General features: G+C 44.4%; 2 protein-coding genes across 7 annotated transcripts in view; both read right to left on the reverse strand.

Annotated features, from left to right (window-relative positions):
- The window catches only part of ubr4 (ubiquitin protein ligase E3 component n-recognin 4), a 48173-nt gene extending 44196 nt beyond the window's left edge, over window positions 1-3977 (reverse strand). For all 6 annotated transcript variants that reach the window (XM_066690941.1, XM_066690938.1, XM_066690940.1 and 3 more), the window contains exons 1-4: window positions 3823-3977; window positions 1910-2007; window positions 909-1012; window positions 552-681 (exon numbers count right to left, since the gene is read on the reverse strand). In XM_066690941.1, coding sequence (XP_066547038.1) covers window positions 552-681; window positions 909-1012; window positions 1910-2007; window positions 3823-3953 — 463 coding nt within the window. In that variant the 5' untranslated portion in view covers window positions 3954-3977. The remainder of the gene's footprint in view (window positions 1-551; window positions 682-908; window positions 1013-1909; window positions 2008-3822) is intronic.
- Window positions 3978-4456: 479 nt separating this feature from the next.
- On the reverse strand, window positions 4457-15297 carry emc1 (ER membrane protein complex subunit 1). Its single transcript, XM_066691095.1, has 22 exons — window positions 15154-15297; window positions 14605-14732; window positions 14241-14306; window positions 13817-13910; window positions 13511-13639; window positions 13219-13345; window positions 12938-13093; window positions 12479-12646; window positions 11921-11992; window positions 11419-11517; window positions 10829-10925; window positions 10404-10520; window positions 8836-9035; window positions 8604-8753; window positions 8335-8496; window positions 8127-8246; window positions 7897-8034; window positions 7548-7721; window positions 7202-7412; window positions 7011-7095; window positions 6785-6914; window positions 4457-6697 (listed from the first exon to the last, which is right to left on the reverse strand). The coding sequence occupies exons 1-22, from the start codon at window positions 15243-15245 to the stop codon at window positions 6518-6520; spliced, it is 2895 nt and encodes a 964-aa protein (XP_066547192.1). The 5' UTR covers window positions 15246-15297; the 3' UTR covers window positions 4457-6517.
- Window positions 15298-15343: the final 46 nt, after the last annotated feature.

Raw genomic sequence — 15343 nt, forward strand, 5'->3', positions numbered from 1 at the left:
TGCAAACTACACTCGCAAAAGAAACCGGCACAACAACAACAACGCTCTGCCTCGTTTTGATGAGACAGCAAATTCACCTCTGGAAGCCATTTAATTAACCTCATGCAATTTTAATCAAGGTCAGAACGTAACTTAAGATTTTGAATTTTAATGTCTAAGGAACAGAATGAGAATGTTTATGGTATTTATCATTACGGACCATATATCTATAAAAGAATCTCAGGTTTGGCTTATTTCCACATTTCATTTTAATGGCACCCAAAAGAAAAACAAAACAACTTTAATACAAAATAGCACTGCAGAGTATTTATTATCAATATTATTAATTGATTAATATTGGCTTCCTGTAGCCAGCAACTGGTTTGTGTCCTGATCTTTTTTTTTTTTTTAAGAAAGCAGAAATCCAAAGATCACTTGGAATTACCTTTTGTTAACAATAATCTGAAAATAAGTGATATTACACTGAGCCAGGCATGCTCTGAGCTGGGTGATTGTATAGATTTTATAATCACCATAAAATAAAAAGTATTTTGCACCCAATAGAGGCTTACCATCCGACAGAGTCTTGACGGTCTGAGGCAGTTTGGCAGATTTCATCATCGCAGTGAAGGTAATAATCTCTGTCCTGTCCAACCGGCTGCAGCCAGTGCACAGGCCTTTTATTAAAAGGATCAGGTGCTTCTGAGGGAAGGAAAGACAAAGACGGTCATGGGAAACTTCACGACAGATAAACAGGATTTAGCTCAACAAGATATCAAATTGATACTCGTACAATGGAATATCCATCAGAGCTGTCAGATTGTCACGTCATTCGTTCCACATCCTAGCCGAGACAGCAGCCGATGGACCGGTCTTATGCGGGCCAACACGGGCAGATGGAGAGCCCGAGCTGGGAATATCTTTCTCACCTGTGAAACCGCACATGCTTCGTCCGGGTTCTCAAGTCGTAGCAGCGAAAACTCGATCAATACTTTACAGGCTGCAGCTACAGACAGCAACTGATTTCTGGGGACTGAAAACAAATGAGAGAACGTAACCATCTTGGTTCCCCATCACCCTCAGAAGCAAGTGTGCTGTAAATCCTTAAAGGGGAAATAGGATCACTCGGAGGGAGTTGTTCCTAGTTTCCAGAAAAACAAGTTTTGATCAACATGCTTAACTCTACTTTGCATCTAATTTGTTTATTTTAATTACGACAGTTTGCCATGTCTCTTAAATAACATCACATGAGTTTAGTTCACCCAGCACTGACTGACAATCCCAAGTCATAACCAGATCTGTAATGTTTAAATATTTTCAACTACACTTTTTACAACTCTTCAGAAACACATATTGACAGCCAAGATCAAAGACCAGTAAGTATTTAGTGCCATATCCACGCTTCATTGTAACAGCTTTCAAAGCTTTATACCGCAGAGCTTCACACAAATGATAGTGAGTGATTTTAAGGCTACCAACACCCAGACCAGTTAGTTAATGTGACTTCTGCTGCATCTTAAGTGACCTTGCTACTAAATGCTTTGTCATGATGGTCCCTAGTGGCAGATCTGAACAAATTAAAATGCAGTTGATACCATTCTTATAGCTAGAATTGATTAAATTTATAAAACTGTTTGGTACAAATTCACACACTGTTTTACTTCCAACACTATAGAATATAATAGCATACAGTTTCCAGCAAAGGCAATACCACATGTATAGAACAAACACAAATGATTTGTTTTGAATAAAGACAGACTCTTTTGGCCTTTTCCACAGACTTTGATTAGCACTAGTCTAGGACTACTCTACCTAAAATAGCATTGGGTAGTCCCTGAATAGTGCTAATCTGGGTCTGTGAAACCAGCCCTTTAGGTTTTCAAATTGTAATTAGTTTATTTTCAGTACAATATACAAAGCCTGAACTTACTTTGTCCACAGACTGTGGTAATGTAATGTGCAGAGAGAGCCACAAAGGAGGAGTAGAAGGGCTCATACTGTTTGTCATGGTGTAGAATCTCAGATTCACTGCAAAAACAGAAACGAGCAACAAGACAGAAATTAGCATAGACATGTCTGTCAAAGCACCATTGCGTATTGTATCTACACACAAATGTGAGTGAAGAACATTAGTTTAAGTTTTTGTAACGAATATAAACTGCATGAATACATTTCTGCAAACTAAAATGTTATTAGCTACAATGATTCCACCTGCTAACCCAATCTAATAATAAAAGCAATGCATTCAATGACAATACATAAAAGTATGGCTTATATCATTAGAAAACAGATTAATTTGTCCCAATACTGGAAATGTTTAAAATATATATTTTTAAAAACAACAACTGATTTATGATCATTGGGGTCCTGCCTGGAAAGAGTTTATTGCTTTGACTGAAGGGCAAAAGAGGCCAATCAACCTTAAACAGGTGCCATTTATTTATGTATATATTAATTTATTTATTTCAGTCAGGAGTCAGCTCAATGCACAGCTGATCCCAAGGACCACTAAACTAAACCTCTAAATACACTCTTCCAAGCTCATTCTGCAGTTACCCACTCAAAACAACAATGCTAAGGTTCACCAATAAAACCAAAGAAGATCACCTGAACACTACACATTTCACACAGGCCACCTACAGAGAGGGCACGCGGTTAAACAATAAAGGAGGAAGTCCACAATGGATGCGTCTCACAGGCTTTAAAATTTTAATGTGGCTAGTGAAAGCTATCACTCTAAGCACAGTAACAATGCATGTAATGAGCCAAGAGATGACATAAATAACACTGCTTTAAAAAGTCCTGTACTGCAGTGTCCCCTCTTTTCTGCAGACAGGCACCACAAATAAAGACCTTGCTATTAATACATTTGGTTTAAGAAGTCCTGCAGCAGAAGTTACTTCTCCCTAATGCAAAGAGCACCTAAAAAGGTGCATCATACATACTCCTCAAAGGTTTACAAAGGCTCACAGCAAGAGCCGAATACACATGTGCATAAATACACACACTGCATACACAACAAAGTGAAAGGAAGACAGATGTTGGGTGTGTCCCAGGGTGAGCAAAACAGATGACTGATCCCTCGGATATTCTTTCATGAATCAACCCTCCACCCAACAAATGTGACAATTTCACACTCATGCCACCATCAGAAACCCCTGCAATGATGCATTTCCCCCCACTTGCCACCGACACGAATCCCTTTGGCCAGTCAGTGATGTTTAAGTGGGGGATGAACACCACCTACAAACTATAAACCGAAAATAAGCTGTATTAATCTAACAGGGTGTTGACAACATTTGCATATCAGTAACCTGCAGGATGCCACTCATATAGCCATGGCATGAGACGCACACAGTGCCCACCCAATAAAAAGCACCGATTACTAGCGATTCAGTCAGATCTCCCAATAACAGGAGCTCAGCACAGACACACAGCAGACATGGGTGTCTGGTAATGTCCCGCTGACAATGTGGGTTTAGTGAAAAGATCCCGGACTTTGGGGCTCGTTGTGCAGACACGGCATGAGCGCATCCCCGGGGATGACAGCGCTTGACAGGTCGCTGCATTCGCGCAACACACGGAAGCGGTGGCCGGTTATCTCCTCCGTCAAACCCGGGGCTTTAGAGCATTTATTGTATTCCTACACCGCAGATTAACCGGTTGGAAAACTAAAAACACCGGGATATTTCACCGAGGGAGAGGGCTGTGCCTTTAATTCACCAGCCCCCCTCCTTTCCCCGGCCTGATGATAAAGCAGATTCTCGGTTTCAGCTCCACAACAGCGAGCCCCTTGTCCGCCGCGGCCCAGGCCTCGGCGCCCGGCGACAGGACCCGCCTCACCTGTTTATGATGGAGCCGACGAGCTGCGGGAGCTCCTTGGTCTCGAAAGCCGTGTAAGAGGCGGATAAAAGCGGTCGGACTGCGGCAGTCCACTCGGGCTCCCCTTCCCCGTCCCCTCCGCTCGACGCCATCTTGGGATTCTGGGAGATATGAGACAACCCCCAGGGAGGAAGTGAGGTAATCACCAGCCTCCCGAAATCGCCGGAAATGAGGTCATGTAACCGCTCGTATAATTAGTCAACAGGGGGCTTCTTGATGACGTCAAGCCACCGACTGCTTATTGATACTGTGATTATACACAATGAATTAGGGGTCCTTTCTCACTAATCTTTGCTCTCAGTTATTTACTTTGTAGCAATTAGTGTTCATAATGTTTTGCTAATTTGTAAACATGTCTACCATTTGTAAACAAAGCAATAAAGCTATTTTCTATATTATATATTATTCTATAGGTTGAGTTGTGTTTTTATAATAAGTAGGTGCATTTTCCATAAATGCAATCCCTCCTGCTGCTACTATTACAAGGTGGGTCACTTTGTAATCTTCTAATGAAGGAGGGATCCCCAGATTTCCTCAGTCCCTCTAACCACAGTCAATTAAAATCTTAATAATAAGCAGACGAAACCACAGCATGTGGATGGAAATGGGTTTTATTTTCAATCAAACTGGTCAACAAAGACAAACATTAGCTCGGAGCAATTTTAACCCTGTGCTTAGTATGCATCTCAAGAAGCCTGCGTTCGAAAACAAATACAAATTATTCTGTATTGAAGTATTCCCAAAAAGTTATTGTATTTAGGCCTCACATTAAAATGTTGATTAAGATTTCCCAACAGTTACAATTGAAATAAAATTAAAATTACCTATTATGGAAGTACAGTAACTGAAACAATGTTGTGGAAAATTCAAATCCAATAATTTTGCTTTTTTCATAGTTTAATCAGAAGTAACCCAGTTCAGACAAATACCTCTCCATCTACTGCAGCTGGTCAGAATGATTTCCCAGCCAATCCGATCAGTGTGCCAGTAGCAGGTGTGTAAAAGTGCTATTCACTCCAGAGGAGAGAGGATTTGGAAGTGATGTCCATATTCTAAATTAAAACTTGAATTGAATTCTTAGTGCATGCTTTCTTGCAGAGTATTGGAAGGGCTTTTGTTATCTTTGACAACAATTGCTCTGTTTTCCAGGACTCAACTTTTAAAGAGGAAAAATATGTATATCTGGATTTGCTTGCATATTGTGTTACTGATGTTATTTGTTCCTGTTGTCATTCCAATTATTAATTTCCTCTAAGAAGACTTCCGACAGCTCAATGTAAATTTGCTCTCCCCCACCATCAACTTTCATAGTAGGTCTGAATTATGTTATTACATGACGTTTGCACATTGTGTTCACAGTAAATTACAACAAATACAAAGCATAAAGTCAAGCATAAGTTATTACCGGGACAATGTAATGAGATATGCAGATTGGAATCCACTTCAACTTTCAACGTTCAAACACGTGACGACAAAAAAAGCATTAAAATTAGTGATCTGAATACCTTTTTCAATGTATTTGTTGAAATGTACTACTGACAATCTGCAACATGGTGTTAGAATTGAGTAGATCCCTGGGATTATTTGTAGGGTGGTGTGAGATAATAATGCTATTTTACATGTTTAATAAACACATTTCCCCTATTGAACATGAGTGTACTGAGCAGCCAGGCCTCAAGTTAAACATTTTAAATAAATACAAAAATAAGACAAAATCCAGTGCACAGCTGACTTTTGGGAAGCCAAGAACATTTCTGAGGCTTAAAACAGCACTTTTTAAAAATAATGAAAGGAATTGAGATCCATCCAAAACTTTTTAGGACACCAATTTAGATCTAGAAGAACCCTTTTAATTCAGAATCGTGTAATAAATAGTTAAACTAACTCAGTTGTCAAGTTAGAAGATTGATTTTCCTTAGACTTAAAAACAAAAACAAAAAGTGTGCGCATCAATTGAAAAGGATCCTGCACATTTCAAAACAATGTGCAGAAACCAGGCCTTCGAGTGGTCATCTATCCAACCACCACCTTTTTGTGTCCACTGGCAGCCCACTCCGTGATCACAAGACCACAAAATCTCCTACAGCTTCCACCTCAACCAGAGCCAAACCGAAATGGACAACACATACAAGAAACACACAGAAAAAGACCCGAATCTTCCAATAAGACACAAGCCCTCATGGATGGATATAGTGAACACTGCTAGTATGTAGTAAATGTCACTACATTTTAAACACCATTCTGCCCGTCTGATGTGTAAAATATTCCTGCACTTACAACGATATTCTTTCTGGTAATGCATTAAAGGAAAAGGGTACAGCATAACAAAATATTCAAATTCATTGAGTATGTATAGATGGTTTATGGTTAATTCTAAATTCTAGAAGTGTGTAAGGTCACACTACATCACTGTTTAGTTATTTATTCATCACTTGTAGGGGAAAAGCACTTTCAGGTGGCAACCACCACGAGAAGTTACCAGATTCACTGGATTGTTATGATTCAATGACGAACGGCTCTGGTTGGGAGGAAAACCCGGACACTTCGTTATCTACAGAGAATGGGTCTGGAAACCACCGTCCTAAAGCAATCCCAGTGCCGGGTACGAAGAGGCGGAGAGCGGTGGCGGGGGTCTCCGGGCCACGGCACCGCCCCCTTACCGCCAGGCACGGTTCAGCAGCTTGACCTGGGCCAGCCTCTTGGTGATCATGGTGGCAAAGACCAGGCCGAAGAGCACGCTGCTGATCAGCACGTAGTCGTAGTCGTCCTTCAGCACGTCGAACTGCTTGGAGGGGTAGACCCGCGTCTGGTAGATGTCTAAGCCGTACGCCACCACCTAGGACATAAAAGGCAGCATTTTTAATACCGAACAGTTGAGCGTGGCCACCGTGTCTCACTCCAGCCCCCAGCACCGAGTTCTTACCAAACAGGTGGACTCCAAGCCAGAAGGGGCCGTGTAGATCCCTCTCACTCTGGACACGCTCTGATTGTAGTTAACGAACCACTCTGAGCGGATTGGCATCTCTGGGGCGTAGGGGATAAGATTCTCTTCACTGGAAAGTACAGAAAGGCAAAAACGATCATTTAAAATCGATCATTTCAGAGTGTGAAGACAAATTCACACCAATGTGTTCGGCTCCGAGACTCACCGGCTGTGTTCCGAGGGCACCTCTGGTCTGCGTGGGTCCAGGAACATCTTGGGCAGGGAGAGGATGGCCCCAGATGGCAGCCCCACTGCAAGAGAGGAGAGGAGGAGGAGGCCGGGTCAGCCACACCAGTACTGCAATGCCGACACCAATACAGGAGAGTTCTGCGTCCATGGTGCGAGGGTGGCACTAACCCAAGAGGTGCCGGCTCGTGATGCCCTTCTCGGTGAGGGTGGCCTCCATGGTGCTGATGGGTGAGGGGAAGATGTAGGACTGCTGGAGGACATGTGGAGGGTGCGGGCGGTCCAGGGAGCTGAAGGCGGTGCTGTTGTACTGCTCCGTCCCTTCGAACAGCTCCAGCACGGAGAACTCGTTCCGGCGGGCCTTGGTATTCCAGTACTCGTACTGAGAGAGACACGGGAGGGATCGAGAGTGTGGGAGAGGCAGAAAGGGTTAAAATCTCTCGCGTTGGGAGGTTCTATCATAGAGGAAGGATGGACTAGTTAGTAGGAATCTCTGTAAGTAGCCCAGCATGCTCACCACCACCCAGTTCTCGGAGTGGACGAAGTGGACCGGGCCGCGGGCCTTCCTCTGCACGGCCTCGTGGATGATGCGCCCCGTCACGCCGTCGATCAGGAAGATCCCTACGAAACTGCGCTCCTGATGCAAGTCGGTGCTCTCCGTCACCACGGCCAGCAGGTTTGGATTCAGGTACTGTGGGCAAATACACAAGCACTCCGTGCATAAACTACAGAACACGGGCTCTACATTGCGGCAGGTTTGGTACAAAGTTCCCCAGACAGTTTTAGGGCTGGGGCGATTGTCCCCACAATGGAAAAACAAATCCCATGATCTGTGGATTTTGCAGAGCCCAAATCCAGAGGGTTACCTTGTACAGCACACTGCGGTCTCCCATCACGCGGCCCTGCGAATGGACGTGCTCATTGGCTCTCTTCCCTTTCACCTCCATGATCCTCTGCACCTCAGCAGACATGACCACCTCCCAGATTAACTCTGTGGACAGGTCCTGAGAGAGAGAGAGAGAGAGAAAACACTTCGATCAGGCCAAAACCAGTGTGAATAGAACATCATCCAATCAGGCAATTGCACCGGACTTACCTTGCGGAGCCGGAAACCAGACAGGCGGCCGTGAGAAGCGTCCACCAGGTAGAAGTAGATGGAGGAGGCCATCTCCTGGAGCTGCTGCAGGACGTTCTTGGTGGAGGGGAAAGCTGTAACCTGGAGTGGAAAGGCAGCAAACACAGATTAAAGATACAAACACACACACTTTCTTCTAGTCACCCCGTGCGAGTGCCCATTCCCTCACCTTGTAGTGATCATCGATAAGCAGGAGGACCTTGGCATAATCCTGGTCCATGAGGGGCAGCAGCAGTGACTGCAGAATGGGACGTCCCAGGACAGGAGGGGTGATGTGGCTCTTTCTGCCAAAAATTGGATTGAACACATGAAGAGTGCTCAGCCCCGACTCCTGCCAACAAACAAACACACACACCTGCGTCACAGCCTGCAACAGGAACGGCACACCTGGACAGTTCTCTTAGAAAGCAATGGACTCAATCCAGAGAGAAACTGTACCTTGTCCTTGATGAGCAGAGTGCACTGTGGGGGATGGGGGAAGTGGGCGGTCGTCCTTTGCACCATCAGTTTGAAGGCGGCATTGGGCTGCACGTTCTGCAGGTAGTGCTTCCACAGCACTGCGCCCGACCTGCTGTCGATACCGAAGAGCTGCAACAGGAGGGAGGACGCGTGACTGGGAGGGTCAGAAACGCACGCCGGGGAGGAATGATATGGGCAGCGAGCCACTGACCTTCCCGGAGGCCGTGACCATCACCATCATCTTCTGCAGGTTGAACTCGTCTCGGGCCAGCGTCTCGATGGTGACCTCATTGCGGACCAGGCTGCGGGGTTTACGGGCGTCGTAGAAGAGCTTCCAGAGCTGGGCGAGCCAGGCCTGCAGCAGGATGAACTGGGAGGACAGGCGCTTCAGTACCATCCCTAGCAGCCCGTCTGAAAGGACAGGATCAGAGGACAGTCAGGCCACCATCTTCCCTACTGTACCACTCTCACACTCCACCATGACAGCAGCAGCCGACGGTCTCACTCACACATCCTGCTGGCTATATTCTGCAGACCGTTTCAACATGCTCCAGATGGTATATACCACAGACGGCGGTGTCTTTTGTTCCACACCAAGCTCTACTGTGTATGACAGCTGACTCCAAGTCTCTAAATATTTTAGAGGTTCTGCCCCTTGACTCAAATTCATATTTTCATTCATCTACTTTAGACTTAGTTTTAAATATTGAATGAACTGAGAACCGAAATAGGATCACAGAACAGAACGGCCCGCAGATCTCAATGACTAGAGTTCGACAGCCCTGTGTTATGTGTCTAGCAATCAACACAGCATTGCGTTACATCTTTACTGGTCACTGCATATCCCACGATACCCAAAATCTACATGAAAAATAATTAATCTCTCCAAACAGTTTCCTTTCATTTGAATGAATGCCTCACCTCACAATAACAAGAATCCCAGGATTATGTGACCTATACGATGTCTGTGTCTTAATGAATATCATAATGACTAACAGTATCCACATTTTACATTTGACTGAAAGAGTCTACATTTACTTACACATCTACATCATAAAATAAGAATACATTTAAAAAATCTGCAAACAACAAAAGCTGTACACAATACCTTGAATGGCTGGATCCAAGCGCAGCATTGAAGAAAAGCAAAGACAAAAACCCATAAGACTGAGACAGACAGAATGAGAAATCAGACGGAGGGAGCGCAGTCAGCAGTCAAGGGCTATAGCTTTCGGCGGAGAGAAATGGGAGGTAAGAAAGGACACGGGAAGCAACAGCAGCCACAGGCGTCGAGCCATTAGTAAGCAAAAGGGATGATGCTGGAGGTCTCTGCACAGTAACACGGAGCTAAGTGCTAAGAGTCTCAGCTTTCCTTAAAAGATATGAGGATCACACACTATATCTCCTGCTGAAAACCACTCTATCGGTGTACTGCCCTCCTGTCTCCCCGTACGGCTTTTCAGATATCAGTTTGAGTCCCTTCAGCAAAACATGGGTCATCACACTGCCGAAAATAAGAAAATACATAGATCCAGCCTGAGGGATTGTCAAGCTGTGCCTGTGAGTGTAAGTGTGCACGGCAACTTCAACTCAGGCAGGACAGCTCTTGCTTTGGAAAAAGAGAGGGGATGCTCTCTCTCCGACAGACATGCAGGAAAGGGAAGGAGACCAGGTCATTTTACTACCGAACAACGATAACCTCTTTCCAACATTCAGAATCAATCAATTCAAAGCAAATAAACAGAGAAGTACTGTAATAAAAGAGGATTTCTGCTTTACCGGCTTTCTTGCCAAACTCTCCTTCCAGCTCGGCCTGGGTTCCGGTCAGGGGCAGATCCACCATCTCCATGTTTACGACCTCAGCCAGCGCCTCCTCTCTACACCACATGACCCTCCCTGAAAGAGGAAGGCATTACCAGCCACCCACGCTTTTATACCATTCAAAAATAACAACAGTCGTTTGGCGTTCATTGTACTGAACTGCCCAAAACATATCCATATGAAACATGTATCAGATAAATGTATACTAAAATAGTTATTTGACTTATGTAGCTGCAAAATGTGGATAGGACCAAGTAAATGTAAGCTCAACAAAATGTGCATAATCTGAGTCCAGATCAATGAGAATGAATGTTTAGTGCTCGAGAGATTTGGTGTGCGGATGGAAAAGGCCTGTCCCCACAGACTGGAGTACCGTCTCCTACCTGGCTGCTGTATAAAGGTCAAAGCATGATCCACAGTCTGAACCAAGACCCTATAGCCAACAGAGTCGTCTTTTTTCAGGAACGCTTGTACATAGAGCTGAATAGGAGGGAAGGTGTGGCAGACATTTAGCTATCAGCTCATTACTAGATACCAATGCTTTGAATCATTAACAGGTATTGTTTTTTCTCTGGATTAACAAAAATAGTTTACCCACATTCAAGTGTTCATAGGTGTATTTATTTGTATTCTTTTCCGTTGCAATATGACAACTTGTATGTACTTTCAGGGTACAAACCACACCAGTACCTTTTTAACGTAGTTCGGAGGAAGGGTGGGGTGTCTTTGGAATGAGGAATAAAGTCAATTTACAGATATGGATTAAAATATTTTGTCTTAAAACTATTCAAGGAACCTAAAAAGTGTCACATTTGAAAGTCAAGTTTGGAAATCAGACAGGTTTCACAGACATTTGAAAACCCAAGAAAGTTATATTTCCGGACACATATTGCACTACTGTTCTGTTATCCTATTCCTTGAAATACTTAAGATCCTCAGGCTATGAACACCGTGTATACTGCGCCATACTCACTCGCTCTGGTGGCCCACCAGTTGGGTCCTGAGGGAAGGTAACAGAGGTGTCAAGAAGCCTCCTTCCAGAATCCGCAGAGTACAGGTTGATGCTGCAGGCCTACAGGGGAGGGAGAGGGCGTGAGACTGACAAGCCAGGCAAACTCAACCACTGGAGATACAAAGCAGATGGGTTCTGTATTTGGAAAAAATCAAGGTGACTGCATTATGGCTGCCTGAGCTTGGCACCATCAACTGGTAATCAGGGCATCTCCAGAGTTTAAAGTTTAGTAAAAAGGCATGCTTTTCTAGATTATTGCGTTGTTAAATAATGTAAAAAGCAACCTTTACTTCATCAGCATTCTACATTGACATTCAAGAGAACTACAACAGAAGACCAACATTGCACAGATCGATATAAAGCAATGCGTACACAATATTCATACATTTATATAGAGAGGTATGCCTCTCCATAACGCAATCCGAGCCGCTTTGCTCTGCAGTTAAATCTGATTATAGCTCACCGTGTTGTTCTTGGGTGTCATGACAGCCGCCACAGTCTTCTCCCCGGTCGTAGCGAAGGATGCCAGTGAAGCCTGAAACACATCCAAACATCCATCGGTTACTTGGTTCAAAAAATCTGGCACAAACAGCGTCTACTCTAAATAATTTAAATGCACGTTATTAAAAGAGAAAGATACAGCACATCAGTGCCAAAGAATATATGTTCAGCATTAAGGTTTGGTTAAGGGTTGTCATCACTCACTGAGGAGGAAAAAAACGACAGTCACTCTGCTGTGTACACCTACATTTAAAAAGATGCTGAGAATAGATCGCATTTAACCTGAATTGTCTTAGTTCCAGAATCTTTTACAGAAGGTTCCATTTCTTACACACGGGTTAGACAATCTTGCAGCAACAATGGCGCAAACATATTGTTGGCATCTCGACAGCGCACTGTCCCACATCCATGTGTGCCCAGTCCTAGGAAAACAGTGTCGCAATTGACACAGTCAAAGTTCCGTGGAGGGAAACAGAAGTGTGGCGATACGGAGGTCCGAAGGGAAGAGATCACAGTTTACCGGCTGGAAGTCCCGGAGGGAGCTGATGATGCCGTCCTGGAGCTGCAGCAGGATGTGGTGGTCGGGACTTAGCTGCAGGAAGAAAACGGGCAGGGGGTCGCGGGCCGGATTGGGCTGGGTGGAGGTGATGACCGGCTGGAAATCAGGGGCAACGGCCAGATCCAGAGACTGGAGGGAGGAAGAGGCAGGGACGGTCAGAAAAGAAACGCCTGCCAACATATTTGCTCTGATCAACCGAGTTTTTCTCAGGTGAATACATTTCACTGCTGGCGTGCAGGTTATGGGATATACAAGTGAAGAAAGATGGTAAGAACTATGCAGAGAAGGTAATGAAATCGCTTTGTCTAGTGATACACAGAGCAGACACATATGCGTTAACCTCTATGATGCTTGTATCCAACCTAACATTGTGCTTCTTTTATTACCAGAAAAGGAAGTCTGCAAATGCCTGTCCCTTACCTGCAGGAGTATTTGACTCATGTCCTCCCTGTCCTCAGTATCCAAGGGCAAAGTGTAGAGAGACGCGGTCGAGGAGTCCACACACATCAGGATCCCCGAACTGACCACCCCACAGACGGGCTGGAGACCAGAGAGCCACGGTGCGTCTACTGACCTCTGCGGAGCGATTCAAAACAGTGCCTTAAGATGTTGTTATAAGTGTATTAGCAGAAGAAATTGCCGTTAGTAGTCCACAGCTCTCCTTTTGACTGTTGTCGAGAGCTGAAGATCTGAGCTGCTACCTGCTTCATGATCTCGCCATCCTCGATGTTGTAGGCGATGACAACAAGGTGGGATTGAGGGACCACACCCAGCACAAACACCTCTCCACTGCCCCCCGAGTACACCGCCTGGTACTGCACGGTCTCACTAAAGGAAATTCAAGAACACCCCTTACTGACCTGCTCCTGTACCTTTTTTAAATTGGTGGGTTCGAAAGGCAAGGAGATTAGAGGACAGACAGGGTTTGTAATCGCTGCCCCGTTACATTTACAGAGGGCTTTGCACAGTTTTAGCAGTATTCCTTCAGCCGACCTGTCTGGTAGATTTTCCACCCATTTCTGATGGCCGTTGGAGAGGTAGTGCAGGGAGATGGCACCTTTCTTCAGCACAGCCACGTACTTCACCGAATCCTGCAGCCCCACGAAACCAGCGGACGTGAAACTGGGCCAAACGAAAAGCAATCGCAGGTTTAATCAACCAACTACTATTGTGCACAAGACACCAAACAAAAAAGACTAAACGGCAACAATCTTCAAGATCTCTGTGTTCTTCCAGGGTGTGAAGATTGTGGAAATGTTTATTACGAATAGGCGACATTTTATTCCAAGGAGCCCTCACCTGCCAGTGTCCAGCACAGCCTCCCAGTTCAGACCTCCAATGTTGGTTTCCCAGGACCGCAGCAAGCGTCCGTTCCCAGTCACCATTATAGCATCTGTGGGCAAAACAAATGTAGCTAAACTTAATATGATCCTTCAGACTCTCCTACCCGTGGATTCCTCTCCTGCCACCTAACGTCCTGTGGAAACTCACGTCCACCTCCAGTTTAATTCTACAGGAAAAAGACATCTGTGAATGTTTCTGCTCCCTGCATTTTACTGCGTGTTTAACAATGACCACAATTTGAAACATGAAATGGGCTCTTTTGTAGTTTTGTGTTTTATGTAATTTTTATGTAAACACAAAAATCAGTATCAACGTCTTTGAGTAGTTTTACTAGATCATATAACATTGTCTATATTAAATACCTATTACTAGAACTGACCTTGGCCATGAACCAGTAATGTGTCAATGTGTCCCTCCGGGCCAGCCTTGTCCACCTGTCTCCAGACTGAGCAAAACAACACAATTATTGAGATGACAGTTTGCATCAATGACAATTTGCCTTTTATACTGTTTGACAAGGTCACAATATAGATTTAAGCAAAATGCAATAGACCTATCAGACTATATAGTTACTAAACTAAAACTATTTTCTTGGGGCAAAATAGAAAATGAGAGAATACGTTTACTTTTGGCTTTATTCTTTTATACCAGCTGGTATATTTCAACAGTTTTAAAACTCAGCATTTGATTGGGTTGAACTCCAGCGATGGGGAATCATACACCGATGGCACATTGCTACTCACAGATCTCTCCATTCCTGGAGTTGAGGGAGGCGATGACATTATTCTCGGTGGCCAACAGCAGTTTTTTGGATGCTTGCGTCTGGGTGTCAAAATAGGCAAAACGCACCTTTCCAACATACTGCTGCCTCCTGGACACACAACGTACAAAGCAGGGCTGCAAGTTAGCTCAGAAAGTTAGTCTTTATTAGATAGCCACACAGCATTGAAACCCAATGTTTAAAACCAGTATATTAACAGTGGAAAACAGATTAAATGGGCTACGCTTAGGGCAGGCATGGGAGATCTCTTGCGTTACACTTACAGTAAGTGTATTATATTTTAGGCAACATATAACATGTAATTAAAGGAGGTTTTGCCAGCAATGAACACCAACCACCCTTCCATACGAATGAAAAGCAGAATCAAAGTTTCCCTGTTTTATTTGGCCATATGCTACTGCCGTGCACTTGCCCGGGGACTCTGGCTTTCTGTCACAGCCCTGTGGTAATCACATAGCATTTCTCTAGTTTTATAATGTATTATTTAACTATCTCTAGGCCCTCTACTCACCAGTCGAACTTGCCGACCTGATCCTCAAACACAGCAGCAGAAAAATGCAATAAGACGGAGAAAAAAGACAAGCAAGTCACAAATGTAGCCATAGCGGAACACTGACACACTCGCAGAGACCTCCACCGGCCCACAATGCACTGGGGGAACATTGGGCCGAAGGGTACAATATTATGTAGTCCCTACTAAA

The sequence above is a fragment of the Amia ocellicauda genome, chromosome 18, assembly GCF_036373705.1.
Source record: "Amia ocellicauda isolate fAmiCal2 chromosome 18, fAmiCal2.hap1, whole genome shotgun sequence".
Taxonomy (NCBI): Eukaryota; Metazoa; Chordata; class Actinopteri; order Amiiformes; family Amiidae; genus Amia; species Amia ocellicauda.